Source organism: Callithrix jacchus, chromosome 22, assembly GCF_049354715.1.
Source record: "Callithrix jacchus isolate 240 chromosome 22, calJac240_pri, whole genome shotgun sequence".
NCBI lineage: Eukaryota > Metazoa > Chordata > Mammalia > Primates > Cebidae > Callithrix > Callithrix jacchus.
The window spans coordinates 45,545,001-45,566,743 of record NC_133523.1 but is presented as its reverse complement, the minus strand read 5'-3'; the positions used below and the strand labels follow the sequence as shown (position 1 = coordinate 45,566,743).

Below are 21,743 nucleotides of genomic sequence, written 5' to 3'. Positions count from 1 at the left end.
CCAGGCTCGCAAAAAATCGGTTTTGACTTAAATCGGTTCAACTTGGCAAGAAGAAAACATCTTAGTTTGCAGTATAAGTGGACCACAACTTTAAGCTTTAACCTTAAATTCTGAAATATTAACTTAAAATAGGTAGGAAGCAACGCTGCTTCACAGGACAAGAAATAGTCACAAATATTCCCAAATCGGGAGAACAAAGACTGGGTAGAAGGCAGAGTGAATAACAGGCCCCGCCCACCAAACAGGCCCCGCCCACCCTGCCCAGCCCGCTTAGCACACCCGGCCCCGCCCATCACCGCGTCGGCCTCGCAGCATCTTTTCAGAGTCCCCAAGTCAGTCCGTCTTTCCTCCCCGTCGTACCCCGCCCAAGCCCCGACCCAGACCTCTCAGTCTTTTTTCTCAGCGCGTGCAGCTTCCTGCACACCCGGAAGCAGATCGCGCAGGGAAACGATCACAGCGCCGCGCGTCAGTTTCCGTCCACCTGGACTAAACGTTAGCTTCGCCCTGTCTACCTGAATCTTCTGTGCACTTGACAGTCTTCCTTTGTCCATACCCGTTTCCTGGGGATCGCTACGGACCTTGAAATACCAGCAACAGCTCCTTCGCCCCAAGTAAGTCTTGTAATTGCCTCTGTTTCGGTTTAAAATCTCTCAGGCTGTTCCTTTCTCTCTGCCTTTCTGCATGAGGACCATGTAGAAAACCCTATTCAGGTCGTGTTCCTGCTTAAAACCCTTACTGACCTCTGCTTGGGCTCCGCGCCAAGTCGAGTCCTCACTCGAGAGGTGGATTCACGCCCTTCGCGACCCCTGAGCTTCTCCCTTGTCGGCCCCTGGAGGGCAGCGCCCGCCGCCCAGCTCCTGAGGGAGCTCCTTCTCTTCCCAGGCCCTGGGATTCCGCACACTCTCCCTGTAATCCCCCCTCACGCCGGGTCCTTCTGCTCCCCAGGCTTCCCCTTCACAGCCACTGCTTTTCCTGACCCGCGTTGGGGGAAGACCTGAGTCTGTCTTGTGACACCCAGTGTTCTTCCTTCCCAAATTTTACTCCACTGGAAGATGTGCTCTCCTGGGAGGTGGGCACCTTACTCCTCCCCTTTCCTCCTGAATGTGTGGGTGAGAGGGATCGGGAGAGGAAAAGAGGGGGAGCGACGGAGCAAAAGGAAGAATTGAGGAGAAAAGAATGAGGGAGACCCATAAATACCCTGCAGAATGGATGATAATTTTGGGATTTGCAGAGGCAGCAAGAGTGAAAGACAATGGATGGAGAAAGCAGCAGGGGGAGAAAGCAAATAGGGAAATTAGAGGGGCGGTAAAGGAGGAGGCACTGGAGACAGTGAAATAGTTGGAGAAGGTGAAATAGTTGGAGCCGCGGCTGACAGAGCCACGTGGTGCTGGGATTTAAAGACAGGGCAGTGGGTGACAAGCAGAGTAGAGAGAGGACCACAGCAGGGAGGAAGCCAAGGAAGTGGAGGGTGCTAAAGAGTGGGAACAAAGGAGATGTAACAGGGAAGAGGGAATTTAACTGGAGAGCAGAGAGGGAGCGCATATTGGGGGAAAGAGGCAGAAATACCTGGAGATTGGGACAATCGGAAAGATTAGGGAGAAAGAGCTACAAGAGGCGAAGTAAGTTGCAAAGCATTGGGCAGAACAGACATAAAAGAGGAAATAAAGGAAGGGGAGAAAAACAGAAAAGGGCGGAAAGGTGCAGAATGAGAGAGGGAAACACATGGTGTGAAGAAAGTGGGAGAGGACCCCATCCAGATGAGCAGTGAGTTGACTGGATATGGATGTGGTTGTAATCCTCTAATTTGTGGCTTTCTACTCTAAACTTTGTTTCTTTAAATTGTGCTCATGAGGATGAAAATTACCACTCTTTTCTGTAAGGCTTGTGCATTTTGTATTTATTTGTATCAAAAGATATCTGGAATCCCTGTTTAGCCAGAGGGCATCTAAATCCAGTCATTTGTGGTGACTTCTTCTGAGGGCTGGGGTAGAGGACAGAGTAGGGGAGAAATGGGGCGAGAAATACTGACTGTCACTCTCACCACAAAGTATGTCTGTTTTTCTTTCTTTCTTCTGAAACCGAGTTTCACTCTTGTTACCCAGGCTGGAGTGCACTGCAACCTCGGCCTCCTGGCTTCAGGCAATTCTCCTGCCTCGGCCTCCTGAGTAGCTGGGATTACAGGCACGCACCACCATGCCCAGCTAATTTTTGTATTTTTAGTAGAGACGGGGTTTCACCTTGTTGACCTGGATGGTCTCGATCTCTTGACCTCGTGATCCACCCGCCTTGGCCTCCCAAAGTGCTGGGATTACAGGCGTGAGCCACCATGCCCGGCTTTATCCATTATATTTTTATACTAAATTAACTTGGTTATGAGAGCTGGTTTTTCATTTCTTCAGTTTGAACTTCTTGATTAGGCCAATCTGTTTGCAAGTCAACACTGTTGCAACACCTCATTGAAACCCTCGCAGAGCTTGATGTCACCCTGGTTCTGGGCATACTCCAAAAACTGATCTCATAGAATCAAGGCTGCTGCTGCTGTGCCGGCTGGATTCCCTGAGGCTCCTGGTAAGTGATGTCAGGTCTCGAAGGCTCAGCATTACTTCCTCCACTGAAGCCCCCAGTAATGACGTGGCCCAGTGCATGCTCCACAGCAGAGCCCACAGCCATGCTGGCTGAGGTGGCTGCCATCTGGGCCAGCAGGCCTCGCTGCCTGGGTGCAGCAGCAGGAGAGCCAACTGAAGATGTGGGGGTGCTGCTGCTGGTGGCTGAGTGGCCGGTGCTGGCCTGGGTGCAGTTCTCATCTGAGGGGCTCAGCTGGCCGGAGGGGCCATGCGGGAGGTGTGGCTTCAGCTTCCATGTGGCATCCTAGGTACCCAGTGGTTCAGCCTTTGGACATGCGACAACCAGTGAAGAGCTCAGCAGTTTCTGAGAACTATTTTTTTTTTTTTTTCTTTTTTGAGACAGGGTCTTGCTCCGTCAGACTGAGAGTATCATGATCTCCACTCACTGCAGCCTCAACCTCCTGGGCTCAAGCAGTCCTTCTGCCTCAGCCTTTGAAGGTGCTGAGATTACAGACGTGAGCCACCACACCAGGCCTACAAGGTATGTCTTTGAAGGAGCATTGAGAGTCTTTATTTTTTTGTATAATGGATTTGCTTTTTTCTTTGTAGTTCCTTTATATTTAATTTATTGTTGTTTTGGAAGCTTGAGATAAATATTAGTTTATTCAATTTCTGCCTTTCTATAAATAATTACTAACTTCTGAAATAAGATTTGGTGGCATCATCTAATCATCTGACATCATTTGTTTCTAAATATTAAGTATTGTCAGTTTTTTAAACTTTCACCCTACAATTCATTACATTTTTTTTTGAGATGGAATTTTGGTCTCGTTGTGCAGGCTGGAGTACAGTGGGGTAATCTTGGCTCACTGCAACCTCTGCCTCCTGGATTTTCCTGCCTCAGCCTCCCAAGTAGCTGGGATTACAGGCATGCGCCACCATGCCTGGCTAATTTTGCATCTTTAGTAGGTTTCTCCATGTTGGTCAAGCTGGTCTCAAACTCCTGACCTCAGGTGATTCCCCTGCCTCGGCCTCCCAAAGTGCTGGGATTACAGGCGTGAGCCACCACACCGAGCAATTCCTTATATTTTTCAAAAACGTCCCAAACTGTTTAAGTGTCCAATACGGTATAGTCACCATGGTGTATGTCAGATTCCCCAGCACTTCTTCATTTTATAACGGAAAGTTTGTACCCTCTGACCAACATTTCTCCATTCTCCCCACCAGCAGCCCCTGGCAACAACGGCTCTGCCCTGTCCCTGTGAATTGGACTCTTTAAGATGCTGCTTGTGAGGTCATAGAGTAATTGTCTTTAGTGTCTGTCCTATTTCTCTTAGCATGATGTCTGCAAACTCCACCTCCCAGATTCAGAAATTCTCCTGCCTCAGCCTCCCAAGTAGCTGGGATTATAGGCGCGCACCACTATGCCCGGCTAATTTTTTGTATTTTGAGAGATAGAGTTTCACTATGTTGGCCAGGCTGGCCTTGAAATCCTGACTTCAGGGGATCTACCTGCCTTGGCCTTCCAGAGTTCTGGGATTATAGGCATGAACCACCGTGCCTGGCCTCATGCTATTATGATTGCTTTAGCTTCATAATATAGCTGAAAATCAGAGAGTATGGTTCCTCCAGCTTGTTCTTTCTCAAGACTGCTTTGGCTCTTTGCATTTTTTTCGGTATGTCAATGTTTTAGGATTTTTTCCCCCCTATATCTATGAAAAACAGCATTGAAGTGTGATAAGGATTGCACTGAATTTGTAGATCACTTTTGGTAATAGGGACATTAAAAAAAATTTAACAATATTCTTTCAATCCATGAACATGGGATAGCTTTTCATTTATTTATGTGTTCTTCAATTTTTTCTTTTTTTTTTTGTTTTGAGACAGCCTCACTCAGTTATCTAGACTGGAGTGCTGGCATGCAGTGGTAAGATCATACTTCAGTGCAGGGTTGAACTCCTGGGCTCAAGCAATCTTCCTGCCTCAGCCTTCTGGGTAGTTTAAGATTATGGGTATGCTAATTTCAATTATTCTTCTTATTATTTTGTAGAGACTGAGTCTTGCTGTGTCGCACAGGCTGATCTCAAACACCTGGCCTCAAGCGACCCTCTCCCCTCAGCCTTCTGAAGCACTGAGTTCACAGGCATGAGCCACGGTGCCTGGCCTCTTCCGTTTCTTTCATAGTATCTTACAGCTTTCAGTGTTCAGATCTTTTACTTAATTGGTTATATCTATTCCTAAGTATTTTATTCCTTTTGATGCTATTGCAAGTGGGACTGTTTTCTTTTCTTTTTTTTGAGACGGAGTTTCGCTCTTGTTACCCAGGCTGGAGTGCAATGGCGCGATCTCGGCTCACCGCAACCTCCGCCTCCTGGGTTCAGGCAATTCTCCTGCCTCAGCCTCCTGAGTAGCTGGGATTACAGGCACGTGCCACCGTGCCCAGCTTATTTTTTGTATTTTGAGTAGAGATGGGGTTTCACCATGTTGATCAGGATGGTTTCGATCTCTTGACTTCGCGATCCACCCGCCTCGGCCTCCCAAAGTGCTGGGATTACAGGCGTGAGCCACCGCGCCCGGCCGACTGTTTTCTTAATTTCCTTTTTCTGATAGTTTGTCTTTAGTTCACAGAAAATTTGGGGCCCCTCTTGCTCTGTGCATCCTCATTGAACTCAATCCAGCCAGTCCCCCGCTGCCTCTAAACTAGACTCCATGTTGTCACCACTTGCCAGGGCCAACTTTGATATCTTCATATTGAAGGCCCAGGGTCCTTCAGTTTGCCATTTGTGTATGTTCCTGCTGTGTTGCACGTGCCCAGAGTCCCAGTACCTTTTAGTCCAGTTTGTTGATGCATGCATGGAGGAGAGGTAGAAAAATGAGGAAAAGTGGAAGGGACGTAGGAGGGCTCCAGAAAGCAAGGGCGGGGCTCTAGATGAACCAGGGAATGGTGTGTGTACCTGTCCCCAGTGTGGGTATATGAGCAATGGGTATGTGGAACTCGTGGCAAGAAATGTCTTAGGTCTGGCAGGAGCACTTGGAAGTGGGATTATAAGTGGTTGTGAGGGTACATGGATCATTTTGGAATGCCACAGTTTCTTAGCTCAGCTTCGATGGGACGCAGGTACTGACAGATTTGCATGCAGGGATTCCACTGGGAAACACCTGAGGAGGACTGAAGTTAGTGGATTTAGGAAACGTCATCCTGCAGTGCAGAGTTGACGCTTGAAAGATGTGGGTGTTAAGGGTGCCCACACAGTCAAAAACGAAGGTGCAGCTTTAGGATTCGACTCCCCCAAAACCTAAGCACTAATAGCCTACTGTTAACCTGAAGCCATACTGATAACGGTCTATTAAAACATGTTGCATGTTATATGCATCATACACCATAATCTTAAAGTATGCTAGAGCAAAGAAAATATCAAGAAAATCATGGCCAAGCCTGGTGACTCACACCTGTAATCCCAGGACTTGGAGAGGTCAAGGTGGAAGGATCCGTTGGAGGCCAGAACTCTGAGACCAGCCTGGTCAACATAATGAGACCTCGTCTCTACCAAAAAAAAACCCACCTCAAAGCAAAAAGCAATTACTCAGGCACGGTACTGCATGTCTGTAGTGCTAGCAACCTGGGAGGCTGAGGCTAGAGGACTGCTTTGCATGAGCGAAGGATATTGAGGCTGCAGTGAGCTGTAATTGTGCTGCACTCCAGGCTGGCTGAGAGAGTGAGATCTTATGTCTTAAAAAAAAAAAGAAAGAAGGAAGGAAAATCATAAGGAATATAAAATATCTTTGCTGTTCATGAAATGGAAATGGATCATCAGATGTCTTCACTGTGATCATCTTTACATTGAGTAGACTGAGCAGGAAGAGGAAGAGAGGCTGGCCTTACTGTCTCAGGGGAGGAAGATGTGGAAGAGATGAAGAGAGAAGGAGAGGGAGGAGTTGGGGGCATACTCAGTGAAACTTTAAGGAAATACATCATAATTCGTGTCTGACATTTTTGCTATTTAATTTCTCTAAAACTGTTTCTATGTGGCACCAGTCCTTCCACTGTTTGCCTTAGTTTCAGTGCCCAGATTATAGAAGGGCCTGAAGTTATTATCTTGAATAATTGAAACTCTTCTCCCAGACTGCCTAATATCAGTTTGTCTTCTGCATGTCCAGGTCTTCTTTCTCTTCTGGTACTGCTTCAAAAGCAGTCATTTCTGTTAGGTAGTCTTCTAGTAATTCCTCCAGTGTGGTGACTGTTAGCTCTTGAATTTCTCCAAGATCCACATCTTGAATCCTCCACCCCGCCTTTTTGTGTGTGCCATATCCACAATTTCTTTCATGATTTCTTTGATTTCATGATTTCTTCTGTCTAAATCATGTGAAGTCTTGGACAACATCTGGACCTAGATTTCTCCCAAAGAAATATATGTTTTGGGCTGGGTGCGATGGCCTGTATTTCCAGCACTTTGGAAGGCTGAGGCAGGTGGATCACAAGGTCAGAAATTCGAGACCAGCTTAGCCAACATGGTGAAACCCCTGTCTCTACTAAAAAACACAAGTTAGCTGGGCGTGGTGGCGTGTGCCTATAATTCCAGCTACATGGGAGGCTGAGGTAGGAGAACTGCTTGAACCCAGGAGGCGGAGGTTACAGTGAGCCGAGATGCTGCCACTGCACTCCAGCCTGGACGATAGAGCAAGACTCCATCTCAGGGGGAGGGGAAATTATATATTGTTTTGAGCTTGATGGCTTTCAGAGCTTTTTTTGTTGATAGCGATGATGAATTCTTCCATGGTGTAGTCCTTGCAGACTTGTATCATGTTCTCTGTATTGGGGCTCTAAACTTTCATAGCATTGACAATCCTTTCCACAGCGTAGTGAGCTGTGCAGGTCCTTATGACCCCCCGCTTAGAAACTTTGTATTTGGAGGCAAGTAAACCCGTTAGAACACCTGCTGAGTTGAGCTCATGAGGTTCTGGGTATCCAGGGGCATTGTCCAACATGAGGGAACTTTAAAAGGCAGTCTGTTCCTTGCAGGGTACTTCCTGATTTAAGGGACAGAGCACTGGTGGAAACGATCCAGAACAAGAATTCTCATGGTTCAGGCCGTCTTGTAGAGCCAAGACTAGCAACCGACGTTGATCTTTTCCCTTCAAGGCTTCATAGATAAGGGCAGCCCTGATCATAATCCCAAGTGTATTTGCATAAAACAATAGAATTTGCCTATCACCTCCTGCATTAAATCCTGGTGTTCATTTCTCTTTCTTATTAATAATTTTTTTTTTGAGATGGAGTCTGGCAGCGTCATCTAGGCTGGAGTACAGTGGCGTGATCTCAGCTCACTGCAACCTCCACTTCCCAGGTTCAAGCCATTCTCCTGCCTCAGCCTCCTGAGTAGCTGGAATTACAGGCATGTGCCACCATGCCCGGCTAATGTTTTTGTATTTTTAGTAGAGATGGGTTTCACTGTGTTAACTAGAATGGTCTTGATCTCCTGACTTCGTGATCCGCTCGCCTCAGTCTCCCAAAGTGCTAGTGAGCCACCGCGCCTGGCCCAATTAATAAATATTCTCGGTAGCTTGGTCTAGTAGTATGGGACACTAGTCCAGAACAATGGCCCTCCCATAAAAAAGAACCAGATCTGTAATCCCAGGTCCTTGGGAGGCTGAGCCAGGAGGATCACTTGAACCTGGGAGGCGGAGTTTGCAGTGAGCTGAGATCATGCCCTGTACTCCAGCCTGAGCCATAGGGTGAGACTCCATCTCAAAAACAAACAAACGAAACGAAGACTGAGATGATGTCCTTTGCTGGGATATGGATGGAGCTGGAGGCCATTATCCTTAACAAAGTGAAGGATGGACAGAAAACCAGATACCACACGTTCTCACTTTCAGGTGGGAGCTAAATGATGAGTACACATGGACACAGAAGGGAACAGCACACACGGTGACCTAGCAAAGGACAGAGTTTGGGGGGAGGGAGGGAATCAGGAAACATAATTAATGGATACTAGAGTTAATACCCAGGTGATGAAATAATCTGTACATCAAACCCCCATGACACGTTTACCTGTGTAACCAGCCTGCACATGTACCCCTGAACTTAAAATAAATAAGTTAAAAAAGGCCGGGCGCGGTGGCTCAAGCCTGTAATCCCAGCACTTTGGGAGGCCGAGGCGGGTGGATCACGAGGTCAAGAGATCGAGACCATCCTGGTCAACATGGTGAAACCCCGTCTCTACTAAAAATACAAATAATTAGCTGGGCACGGTGGTGCGTGCCTGTAATCCCAGCTACTCAGGAGGCTGAGGCAGGAGAATTGTCTGAACCCGGGAGGCAGAGGTTGCGGTGAGCCGAGATCGCGCCATTGCACTCCAGCCTGGGTAACAAGAGCGAAACTCCATCTCAAAAAAAAAAAAAAAAAAAATATATATATATATATATGTAAGTTAAAAAAGTAAATGACAAAAACAGCAACAGCCTTCCATTAAATTTGTTTAATAGCTGCATCATCCATTTTTACTTCTAGGGAATTGCTTTGAACAGTGTTCACCGATGGTGATATTGTTCATTAAAATGCATGTGCACAGACACTTAATGCCTACGGTTTCCTTCCACGCTGCCCTAATGAAAACAAACATACTGTTAGCTACATTTCTGCCTGTAGTGAGTACCCCTCTTCTGTGCTTTAAGAGCACAGTAAGCTAAAATCTTTTATTTTTTATTGTATTTTATTTTTTGAGACAGAGTCTTATTCTGATACCCAGGCTGGAGTGCAGTGGTGCAATCTTGGCTCAATGCAGCCTCTGCCTCTCGGGTTCAAGCAACTCTCCAGCCTCAGCTTCCCAAGTAGTAGCTGGGATTACAGGCATGCACCACCATACGTGGCTAATTTTTGTATTTTTAGTATACACAGGGTTTTTCCATGTTGCCCAGGCTGGTCTTGAACTTCCGGTCTCAAGCAATCTGCCTGCCTCAGCCTTTCAAAGTGTTGGGATTACAGGTGTGAGCTACCATGCCCAGCCCTAAAATCTTGCTTCTGCTCTCTGCCTTTACTTACCTCCAGTTCTCTCTTGAATGCATCTGATCAAACTTTGATTTCCACCATTCCACTGATAACTTCATTTTCAGAGTTCCCAGTGACCTCCTCATTTCTAAATCCATCTGTTTCATGTCCTGCTCTAGTCTTCCTTTACCTCTTAGGAGCTGTCTGGTTTCTGTCACCTCCCTGACCACTTCACACTTTCCTCTGCTTCCGTGTCCTGACTCTGAATGTGGGAATGACTCATGGCTCAGTCCTTTAACCTCTTCTCGTCTCTGTCCACGCCCACTGTCCTTCCTCATCACCTCATCTAATGGCTCTAAACACCGCTGCATTAGTGCGTTCTCCAACTACTATAAAGAAACACCAGAGACTGGGTAACTTATATATAGATATATATATCTTTTTCCTTTTACTTATCACATCAAAGGACATTTCAGTGCTAGGGACTGGGTAATTTATATATAGATGTATATATTTTTCCTTTTACTTATCACATCAAAGGACATTTCAGTGCTAGAGACTGGGTAATTTATATATAGATGTATATATTTTTCCTTTTACTTATCACATCAAAGGACATTTCAGTGCTAGAGACTGGGTAATTTATATATAGATGTATATATTTTTCCTTTTACTTATCACATCAAAGGACATTTCAGTGCTAGAGACTGGGTAATTTATATATAGATGTATATTTTTTTTCCTTTTACTTATCACATCAAAGGACATTTCAGTGCTAGAGACTGGGTAATTTATAAAGAACAGAGGTTTAAGTGGCTCAGCGTTCTGCAGGCTGCACAGGAAGCATAGCATCATCTGCTTCTGGGGCGGCCGCAGGAAGAGTCCAATCGTGGCAGAAGGTGAAGGAGGAGTAGGCATCTCTCAGGGTGGGAGCAGGAGCAAGAGAGTGAGTGGGGAGGTACTATACACTTTTTTTTGTTATTTTTGAGACAAGAGTTTTGCTCTGTGGGTCAGGTTGGAGTGCACTGTTGCAATCCCAGCTCACTGCAACCTCTGCCTCTTGGGTTCAAGCAATTCTCCTGCCTCAGCCTCCTGAGTAGCTGGTATTATAGGTGTGTGCCACCATGCCCGGCTAAGTTTTTGAATTGTTTTTACTAGGGATGGGATTTCACCATGTTGGCCAGGCTGGTTTCGGACTCCTGACCTTGTAATCCACCCACCTCAGCCTCCCAAAGTGCTGGGATTACAGATGTGAGCCACTGTGCCCGGCCTTTTTGTTTTTTTTTTGTTTTTTTTTTTTTTAGATGGAGTCTTGCTCTGTTGCCCAGGCTGGAATGTAGTGGCGCAATCTCAGCTCACTGCAACCTCCGCCTCCCAGGTTTAAGTGAGTCTCCTGCCTCAGCCTCCTGAGTAACTGAGACTACAGGTGTGTGCCACCATGCTTGGCTAATTTTTTTATATTTTTAGTAGAGACAGGTTTTCACCGTGTTAGCCAGGATGGTCTCGGTCTCCTGACCTCCTGATCCACCCATCTTGGACACTATAAAATTTTTTAAATGTTATAAAAAATTTTATAATTTTTAAAATTATATTTTAAAAAATTTATATAATTTTTTTTGCTGTTGTTAAACAACCAGGTCTCCTGAGAACTCACTTTGATAAGAACGTCACCAAGGGGCTGGTGTGAAACCCTTCATCAAAAGTCCACCCCCACGATCCAGCCCCCTCCCACCAGGCCCCACCAGTAACACTGGGGATTATAATTCAATGTGAGTTTTGGGCCAAGGACACAGACCTGGTCCATGTCACCCACCTACATGTCCCCTGCAGACCTGTCCCCTGAACTCTAGAATCCCTTGTCTTACTGTCTCCTCAGCTCTCTGCTCAGCCGTCTAACAGGTATCTCCACCCTCGTGTTTCCAGAAGTGACTTCCTGAACTCCCCAAGTACACGCCCCTGTGCTCCTGCACGTCGCACATGAAGGTGACCGTAGACTTCCTGGGCTTAGGTTGACATGTCAGCATACATTTGAAACAGAGAAGACATGCCATTATATGGGAATGTTTTGATTCACGTGACAAAGAAAAGTTAGGTTTTTTGTTGTCTAGATTATCATAAAAAAAAGTTATGTTTACTTAAAATAGGTGAGGAAATACATTGTTTCCAAAATTACTGTGAACTGTGGGAGAAAAATGTTTGAAGACCTCATCCCGGCCGGGCGTGGTGGCTCACGCCTGTAATCCCAGCACTTTGGGAGGCCAAGGCGGGTGGATCACGAGGTCAAGAGATCGAGACCATCCTGGTCAACATGGTGAAACCCCGTCTCTACTAAAAATACAAAAAATTAGCTGGGCACGGTGGCACGTGCCTGTAATCCCAGCTACTCGGGAGGCTGAGGCAGGAGAATTGCCTGAACCCGGGAGGTTGCGGTGAGCCGAGATCGCGCCATTGCACTCCAGCCTGGGTCACAACAGCGAAACACCGTCTCAAAAAAAAAAGACCACATCCCTGCCTGATCTGCTCCCCCAAGACCTGTCTGACTTCACGTCCTGCCTGTGTCCTCCTCGTTCCCTCCACTCCAGCCATGCAAGCCTCCTTCCTGTTCCTGGGGCTCAGGTTGCTCCTGCCTTAGGTCTAGCTGGGCCGTCCCTCTGCCTGGAATTCTCCCGCCTGTCAGCTGAGGTGCAGACACCCTTCCTCCCCTAGGTCTTTGTTCTGGCATCACCTTCTTCATGGGGACTTCTGTGACACTCCATCCTCTCTCCACTGAACACTCCAGCCGTACCCTCACCCCTACCTCTGGTCCATATTAAACAGGTCTGTGTTTCATTCTTGTCTTTTCCCTTCCATTGTCTGCAGACTGGTGACAAGGTCCCAAGAGCAGAGCTGGGAGGCCGGGGTTGTGCTAGTCTTGCCCCCTTTGAGAGTTATGCAACCCTGGCTCCACATTAGAGGGCCACGGCATTTTGTAAACATATGGTTTATGTCCCCTGACCAGAGCTTCACCTTCCAGTAGGGCGGGACCCAGCCTCCATAATGTTTAAGGTACTCAACTTGATTGTCATTTTTTTTTTTGAGGTGGAGACTCACTCTTGCCAGGCTGGAGTGCAGTGACACGATCTCAGCTCACTGCAGCCTCCGCCTCCCAGGTTCAAGTGATTCTCCCGCCTCAGCCTCCTGAGTAGCTGGGACTACAGGTGCATTGCACCACACCCAGCTAATTTTTGTATTTTTAGTAGAGATGGGGTTTCACCATGTTGGCCAGGATGGTCTTGATCTCTTTTTTTTTTTTTTTTTTGAGACAGAGTTTCGCTCTTGTTACCCAGGCTGGAGTGCAATGGTGCGATCTCGGCTCACCGCAACCTCCGCCTCCTGGGTTCAGGCGATTCTCCTGCCTCAGCCTCCTGAGTAGCTGGGATTACAGGCACGCGCCACCATGCCCAGCTAATTTTTTGTATTTTTAGTAGAGACGGGGTTTCACCGTGTTGACCAGGATGATCTCGATCTCTTGCCCTCATGATCCACCCGCCTCGGCCTCCCAAAGTGCTGGGATTACAGGCTTGAGCCACCGCGCCCGGCCTGATCTCTTGACCTCATGATCTGCCCACCTCAGCCTCCCAAAGTGCTGAGATTACAGGCGTGAGCCCCTGCACCCAGCCTGATTTTAATTTCTATCCAGCATTGAGAATCAAGGCAGTGTCCTCCATTTCTGAGGGCAGTCATCAGCCTGTGATCCTCTGAGAGGTGAGGGGCTATGCTCTGCATGGGGTTTGATCAGGGCCAGGTCTGTGTCCTGAACCGAGGTCCAGACCAACCCAGTCCCCCACTGCTACAGCCTGTATGTGGGCTTCTCCAGGAGGGTAAGTTCTGAAGAAAACAGTGAAAAACTCACTTGCTCTTGCACTGTCGCTGGGGCTGGAGTGCAGTGGTGCAATCTCAACTCACTACAACCTCCGTCTCCCAGGGGCAAGCTATTATCCTTGCTTCAGCTGGGACTACAGGTGCCCACCACCATGCCTGGCTAATTATTTTAGTAGAGACAGGGTTTCACTATGTTGGCCAGGCCGGTCTCGAACTCCTGACGTCATAATCTGCCCACCTTGGCCTCCCAAAGTGCTGGGATTACAGGCCTGAGGCACTGCTCCTAGCCACTTGGTCTTTGTGTAGGAATTTATTACCCTTATCCCCCCATGCAGTGGGCCGTCCCTCCGCATGCTGAGGTCTTTCTTGTGTTCGTGGTTGTAGCACAGAAAGGAATGTGTTATATCCAAGCATTAAACAACAGATTTTTTTACTTTCAGATTTGACTTGTAAAGAGTTAGTTATATTGACTGAGAGGGAAGCCCAGAAGAGGAAGAAGAGGAAAGAAAAGGAGTCAGGGATGGCTCTTACACAGGTAAAATGATATTCTTAGTGGATCATTCTGTCTCCTTCCTTTTTGAAATGTGAGGCATTGGAGTTGTGAATCTTCTCTGAGGCTGATGTGTTTGCTGGCATTCACCCATGCCTGCCCTTGGTTTCTCTCATCTCACTCAGATTCTATCTCACTGTGACCCAGCGACATTAACTTGGAAAGAGGCTGCACTGGGCATGGTCCTGGGAGAGACTCAAACCCAGGGATGGATGGAGACAGGGTGTGGGCCCTTGGTGTCAGAGCTGTGGGCAGCATAGATTGTTCAGAGGCAACACCTGGATGCAGTCAGCTGACCAGAAGTAGAGAAGCTGCACGTGGAAGTCACATGTTAATGTGTACAACCTCTGCCTCCTGGGTTCAAGTGATACTCGTGCCTCGGCCTCCTGAGTAGTTGGGATTATAGGCGTGCACCACCACACTTGACTAATCTTTGTATTTTCAGTAGAGATGGGGTTTCACCATGTTGGCCAGGCTGGTCTCAAACTCCTGGCCTCAAGTGATCTGCTTGCCTTGGCCTCAAAATGGTGTTGGGATTACAGGCGTGCGCTGCCGTGCCTGGCGTGTTTTGTTTTTTTCCTTTTTTTTTTTTTAAGTAGGGTGTCACTCTGTTGCCCAGGCTGGAGTGCAGTGGCACAATATCAGCTCACTGTGGAATCTGTCTCCCGGTTTAAGCAATTCTTGTGCCTCAGCCTCCCAAGTTGCTGGGACTACAGGCATGAGCCACCATACCCGGCTACTTTTTGCAGTTTTAGTAAAGTTGGGGTTTCACCATGCTGGCTAGGCTTGTCTTGAACCTCTGACCTCAGGTGATCAACCCGCTGCAGCCTCCCAAAGTGCTGGGATTAAAGCACGAGCCAGTGTGCCTGACCTTCATTGGTTTTTATACAAGACACATCATCGCCCAGGAGCGGTGGCTCACACCTGTAATTCCAGCACTTTGGGAGGCTGAGGCAAGTGGATCACGAGGTCAAGAGATCGAGACCATCCTGGTCAACAAGGTGAAACCCCGTCTCTGCTAAAAATACAAAAATTAGCTGGGCATGGTGGTACGCGCCTGTAGTCCCAGCTACTCGGGAGGCTGAGGCAGGAGAATTGCTTGAACCCAGGAGGCAGAGGTTGCGGTGAGCTGAGATCGTGCCATTGCACTCCAGCCTGGGTAACAAGAGCGAAACTCTGTCTCAAAAAAAAAAAAAAAGAAGATCATATTCTCTCCAATATTCATACAGAAAATTTCTGATGCAGTAGGATTAAGAAGTATGGCCAGTGGGAGGTGATTAAGTCACTGGGGCTCTGCCCTAGTTAATGGAATTAGGAACCTGCCTGATTATAAGAGCATTCCAAGTAGAATGGAGCACTCTCTTAGCTTTTTGCCTTCTATGATGTGAGGACACAGCATTCATCTCCACTCCCAGAAGACTCAGCAACAAGACCCTGTCTTGAAACAAGAAAATGAGGCCCTTAGCAGACAACCAGCTCCCTGGCACTTTATCTTGGACAGCCTAGTTTGTCTAACTGTGAGAAAGAAACTTATTGTTTATAATCACCTAAAGTATTTTGTCACAGCAGCACAAACTAATAGAAATTGGTATCAGAAGTAGGGTGTTCTTATAAGAATTAGGTAAAAATGTAGCAGACGTGGCTTTGGAAATTGGCAATGGGTACATATTGGCACACTTTCGAAGTGAATTCTGGAAAAAGCCTGTTTTGCCATTAGCAGAGCATTAAAGGCAATTCTGGTGAGGGCTCAGAAGAGGAGAGCTTTAGAGAATACCTGTTTTGTAGACAATCTAAGTGGTTGTAATCAGAGTGTTTTTAGAAATATGGACAATACAGGCAAGTCTAATGAGGTGTCATGAAAATGAGGAATGTTGGGCCGGGAGCGGTGGCTCACGCCTGTAATCCCAGCACTTTGGGAGGCTGAGGCGGGTGGATCACGAGGTCAAGAGATCGAGACCATCCTGGTCAACTAGGTGAAACCCCGTCTCTACTAAAAATACAAAAATTAGCTGGGCATGGTGGCGCGTGCCTGTAATCCCAGCTACTTGGGAGATTGAGGCAGGAGAATTGCTTGAACCCAGGAGGCAGAGGTTGCGGTGAGCCGAGATCGCACCATTGCACTCCAGCCTGGGTATCAAAGCAAATTGTTCAGGTTGCTGCATGGCTTCTTAACCGTTTATAGTAAAATGGGAGAAGAGAGAAATTAGTTAAAAACAATTTGTAATCAAAGCCCAATGTAAAGATTTGGAAAATTCGCAGCCTGGCCATAAAAAGAATTAAAAGTGTATTTAGGAGAGGGAGAGCTGCAGGCACTGTGAGAACGTCTATGTGGGGTGATCCCAACAAAACCACTGGGGCAGGGATCCCCAGGATGTCGAGACCCAACCCCTACTCCAGGATGTCCAGAAGGTGGGACATGGAGTCAAAGATGATGATTGTCAAGCCTTAGTATTTAATGTGTGTCCCCTGTTGGGTTTCAGACTTATATGGGAACAGCTACCCCTTGTTTCCTGTTTCTCCCTTTTGAAATTAAAGTATCTAACCTGTGTCTGCCCCACCATTGTATTTTGGAAGCGTATCACTTGTTTGATTTCATAGGTTCACAGCCGGAGAGCACTCTGCCTCCGGATGAAACGCACGCTTGAGTCTCACCCATCTCTTATCTAGATTATAGTTAGATACGACTCTAGACTGTAGGCTTTTGAATTGATTGTAGAAATAGCTATGGCTTTGGGAGCCACTGGGATGGAATGTATTTTGTTTGTGAGAAGTACATCGATTTTGGGGCCAGGGTGGAATGCTATGGTCTGAGTTAGTCTTTTTCTTCTTCACAATTCATGTTGAAACTTAATCCCCAGTGCCCAATCTGTAAATATGAGGTATGGCCTTTAGGAGACTGGGTCACAAGGGGTCTGCCCTTATCAGTGGGTATGGTATTCTCATCAATGAGGTATCAAAAGGCTTTTCCTACAGAGTTCACTGCTTTTTGCCTCTTCTGTCCCTTCTGCCAAGTGGGGACACAGCGTTTGTCCCCTGTGCAGCAACAAGACCATCTTGGAAGCAGGGATCATCTGTCAACGGACATCAGTCCTGCTGGCACCTTGATCTTAGATTCCCCAGACAGCAGAATCCTGAGAAATACATTGCTCTTGTTCATAAATTCCTCAGTCCGTCTTATTTGGTTATAGCAGCACAGAGGGACTAGGACATACTGTAATCATAATTTAACTGTTTGTTTCTTTTGATTCAAGACTTATTCTCAGCCATTTGGGTTCAGATGCTTGCTCTGCCATGTTCAGGTTGTTGACCTAGGTGACTTTTCAGGGTCTGTGACAGAGTTGTCTTCTAGTAACATGGTAGCAAATCTCTCTCTTGTATGCTATTGTGTTGTTATGTGAATTAGAACATGTAAAGCATTTGGAGAAATGCCCAGCTCATGGGGAGTGTTCCAAAACTTCAGTCATTGCTGATTGACACAGTTTTTAAGTTTCTGATCTTTCTTAAAAGCCGCTACAGACATTGTCATCTCAAAGATACCACTCGTACACCAGCTTCTGGACACTCATACAGATAACCACATGTTCATTTCTTTGTATACTTCTTGTATTGTCCAAAATTTCTTATATTGTCACAAAAATGAGAAGCATATGCTGATTTAGAGGATATAATAATCTCCTATTGAATTTTATAACAAACTAAAATTAGGGACGCACAACTTTCTCACAGGTGCCTTGCATGGATACGTCAAAACACACACTTCAATCAAATTGATGTGACAGTTCTCTCCTCTTCTCATTTTATGTAAAGATAAGAGCTCTCCCATTGCTGCTTGTTGAAATGTGTTGTACATTTCAGGGACCTTTGACATTCAGGGATGTGACCATACAGTTCTCTCAGGAGGAGTGGAGATGCCTGGACCCTGCACAGAAAGCTTTGTACAAGGATGTGATGTTGGAGAACTACAGGAACCTGGTCTTCCTGGGTGAGGATAAGTTTTCTCTAGAAGTTTAGATCTGCCCTTGTGCATTTTTGTATTTTCTCTGTTGTGTTTCTTGGGACCCTTCCATTATTTGACTGAGACCAAAGCCTTGTTGATTAAAAAATAAAAAGCTTCAGAATGCTGCATCTGGCCTTTCACTGTCCCCTTTCTATAGATATTCTACTGCTTTTTTTTTTTTTTGAGACAGAGTCTCTCTCTGTTGCCCAGGCTGGAGTACAGTGGTGCCATCCCAGCTCACTGCAACCTCTGCCTCCCGGGTTCACATTATTCTCATGCTTCAGCCTTGAATAGCTGGAATCACAGGTGCATGCCACCATGCCTAGCTAATTTTTTTATTTTTAGTAGAGATGGGGTTTCACCAAGTTGGCCAGGCTGGTCTTGAACTCCTGACTGAAAGTAATCTGCCCCCCTCAGGCCCCCAAAGTGACTGGATTACAGGCAAGAGCCATGATGCCCAGCTTCTGTTACATGTACATCAGAGGTGGTTCCAGAGCTGAAGTACACAGAGACCTTTATGGCGGAGTTAAAAATCCAATTCCCTGTTTTGTATCCCTGTGCTTTTTTGTTTGAGACAGGGTCTTGATCTTTCGCCCAGGCTGGAGTGCAGTGGTGTGATCATGGTTCACTGCAACTTTTGCCTCTTGGGCTCAAGCAGTCCTCCCACCTCAGCCTCCCTAGTAGCTGGGACTATGGGCATATACCATCATGCCCAGGTAGAGACAGGGTTTCAGTATGTTGTCAGACTGATCTTGATTACTGAGTTCAAGTAATTATCCCATCTTGGCATCCCAAAATGCTGATACTATAGGCTTGAACCAGTACACGTGGCTTATTCCTGTGTTTCTGATTCAGTAGTAGTTCTTGGAAGAGAGCTAGATGTCTGCATCTTATAGTATTTCCTAAGCATTCGGAACGAGGCAATCAATGGGTAAGTTTGTGAAATATTCTGTAGATCCAATTGTAATGTTTTCTCTGCTACCTAAACATTGGACTAGAATTCTGGAAAGACAACAGCACATCTTTTTTCTTTTCTTTTTTGAGACAGAGTTTCGCTCTTGTTGCCCAGGTGTGTGTGCCAATGGAACGATCTCGGCTCACTGCAACCTCTGCCTCCTGGGTTCAAGTGATTCTTGTGCTTCAGCCTCCCGAGTAGCTGGGATTACAGGCATGCACCACCATGCCTGGCTAATTTTTGTATTTTTAGTAGGGATGCATTTCACCATGTTGGGCAAGCTGGTGTTGAACTCCTGATCTCATGATTCACCAGCCTCAGCCTCCCAAAGTACTGGGATTAGAGGTGTGAGTCACTATGCCTGGCCAAAGTCTTTTACTATTACAGTGGAACTCTTTCTCCCTTTAGTTATGTTGCTTTTGCTTCATATATTGATGATCTTTAATATTGGGTGCATATATATCTGTAATTATTATATCTTCCTCGTGAATTAACCCTTTAGTCATTATATAATGCCTCTTATATATATGCTTCTTTGTCTCTTATATCAGTTTTGACTTAAAGTCTATTTTGACTGATACCATTTAGCCACCTTTGATGTCTTTCTGTTACCATTTATAGGGGATAGCTTTTTCCATACCTTCAAATAAAAATGTGTGTCCTTCAAATAAAAATGTCTTTTGTGGATAGCATAGTTGGGACCTGTTTTTTAAATTCATTCAGCCAGTCTGTGTCTTCTGATTGTGGAATATAAACCACTTACATTTAATGTAATTACTGATAGGGAAAGACTTATGTTGCCATTTTTTAAATGTTTCTTGTATCTCTTTTAGATTTTTTGTCTTCATTTCTCATTGCCTTCATTTTTATTTAGTTGATCCTTTTGTCCTGACATACTTTTATTTCCGTTGCGTGTGTCTTCTATATGTACTTTGTGATTACCATTACAATTACAGAAAACATTTTAGATTCATAATATCCTGTTTTATTTATTTGTATATTTATTTATTTTGAGACAGAATCTTGCTCTGTTGCTGAGGCTGGAGTGCAGTGGTGAAAACTTGGCTTACTGCAACCTCTGCTTCCTGGTTTCAAGTGATTCTCCTGCCACAGTCTCCCAAGTACCTTGGGTTACAGGCGCCCACCACCATGCCCAGCTAATTTTGTGTGTGTGTGTTTTTTAGCAGAGAGGGGGCTTTACGATGTTTGCCAGGCTGGTCTCAAACTCCTGACCTCAAGTGATCCACCCCTCTCAGGCTCCCAGAGTGGTAGGATTACAGGCTTGAGCCACTGTGCCTGGCCCTATAATATCTTGTTTTAAACTGATAACAACTTTACTTCAATTACATAAAAAAATGATTTTTTTACAAGTCTGCTCCCATGTTATGTTTTTAATAGCCCAGATTACTTCCATATATTAACATATATTTCAACCTTGACCATAGTCTCCTGATTTCTTTGTTTTCTCATACAAATCTTCACCTGTTTTGTAAGGGGACCTCATTCTGCACCCCAAGTCTCCTTAACATTGTTGTACTGTCAATAAGCTTTTATGGTGTCTTTATGTGTGTGTACAAAATGAATTCATCCATCTCTTCATGGCTGTTTTCAGATTTTTTCTTCAGGATTGTGTTGTAAGAACATTCTTGGGGCCAGGCGCGCTGGCTCAAGCCTATAATCCCAGCACTTTGGGAGGCTGAGGCGGGTGGATCACGAGGTCAAGAGATTGAGACCATCCTGGTCAACATGGTGAAACCCCCATCTCTACTAAAGATACAAAAAAATTAGCTGGGCACGGTGGCGCGTGCCTGTAATTCCAGCTACTCAGGAGGCTGAGGCAGGAGAATTGCCTGAACCCAGGAGGCGGAGGTTGTGGCGAGCCGAGATTGCACCATTGCACTCCAGCCTGGGAAATGAGCAAAACTCCGTCTCAAAAAAACAAAACAAAACAAAACATTCTTTCACCTGTCTTCTAATATGTAGGGTTATTGAGCATATGCCTGGAAATAGAACTCATGGGACACTCAATCTGATAAATTTCATAGCAAATATTATGGAGATAAAAATCTATTTTCTACTTATATCATCACATGACCTCCTTTTTAAATGTCTTCCTTTGTTGTCCTGTGCCCATAGTATTATTCCTATATTTAAGTATTAGGTAGTATAATGCTACGTCTAAATTAGTCTCTCTTTTCTTCCAAAGTCAGGATTTTAACTATTCTTTGGGCAATTATATACCCAGAGCTCTGGGAGCACAAACCCTGCTGCCCATGCTCATGACTTCTTGCCTTCCCCTCTTGCCTTTCCTCCTCACTGCTCTTTCCTAACATAGTACTGTGGACCCGATGTCCTACCCAGTTAATAGCATATTCATTTATGCTTCCATTATTGTATAACGCCCTCACTTTCCAAGCTACTCTTAGTGTGTAAGAGATGACCCCTACTCACTCACTTGACAACTTTCTTTTTTTTTTTTTTTGAGACGGAATTTCACTGTTGTTACCCAGACTGGAGTGCAATGGCACAATCTCGGCTCACCGAAACCTCTGCCTCCTAGGTTCAAGCTATTCTCCTGCCTCAGCCTCCCAAGTAGCTGGGACTACAGGCGCGCACCACCATGCCCAGCTAATTTTTGTATTTTTAGTAGAGGCGGGGTTTCACCTCGTTGACCAGGACGGTCTCGATCTCTTGACCTCATGATCCACCCACCTCGGCCTCCCAAAGTGCTGGGATTATAGGCGTGAGCCATCGCGCCCAGCCCTCACTTAACAACTTTCTGAGAACACTGCCTACGGTACTATGTGAAGGGGATGATGACTCAGATA

General features: G+C 45.9%; 1 protein-coding gene and 1 pseudogene across 28 annotated transcripts in view; one reads left to right on the top strand and one right to left on the bottom strand.

Moving 5' to 3' along the window:
• Nucleotides 1-275: 275 nt before the first annotated feature.
• ZNF836 (zinc finger protein 836) overlaps nt 276-21,743 on the top strand; it is a 28,797-nt gene continuing 7,329 nt past the window's right edge. The window contains exons 1-6 of one of the 27 annotated variants that reach the window (XM_078361124.1): nt 276-611; nt 2,472-2,568; nt 2,968-3,105; nt 12,259-12,369; nt 13,854-13,948; nt 17,819-17,945. In XM_078361124.1, coding sequence (XP_078217250.1) covers nt 13,934-13,948; nt 17,819-17,945 — 142 coding nt within the window. In that variant the 5' untranslated portion in view covers nt 276-611; nt 2,472-2,568; nt 2,968-3,105; nt 12,259-12,369; nt 13,854-13,933. Of the gene's footprint in view, nt 612-2,399; nt 2,569-2,963; nt 3,106-3,791; nt 3,859-11,189; nt 11,322-11,357; nt 11,536-12,258; nt 12,370-13,853; nt 13,949-17,818; nt 17,946-21,743 lie in introns of those variants that run through there. The other 26 variants (XM_078361125.1, XM_078361122.1, XM_078361121.1 and 23 more) reach the window with 26 other exon arrangements.
• LOC100894854 (coiled-coil-helix-coiled-coil-helix domain-containing protein 2 pseudogene) lies at nt 607-2,969 on the bottom strand (annotated as a pseudogene). The gene has a single exon (XR_013531193.1). The product of XR_013531193.1 is annotated as a coiled-coil-helix-coiled-coil-helix domain-containing protein 2 pseudogene (transcript).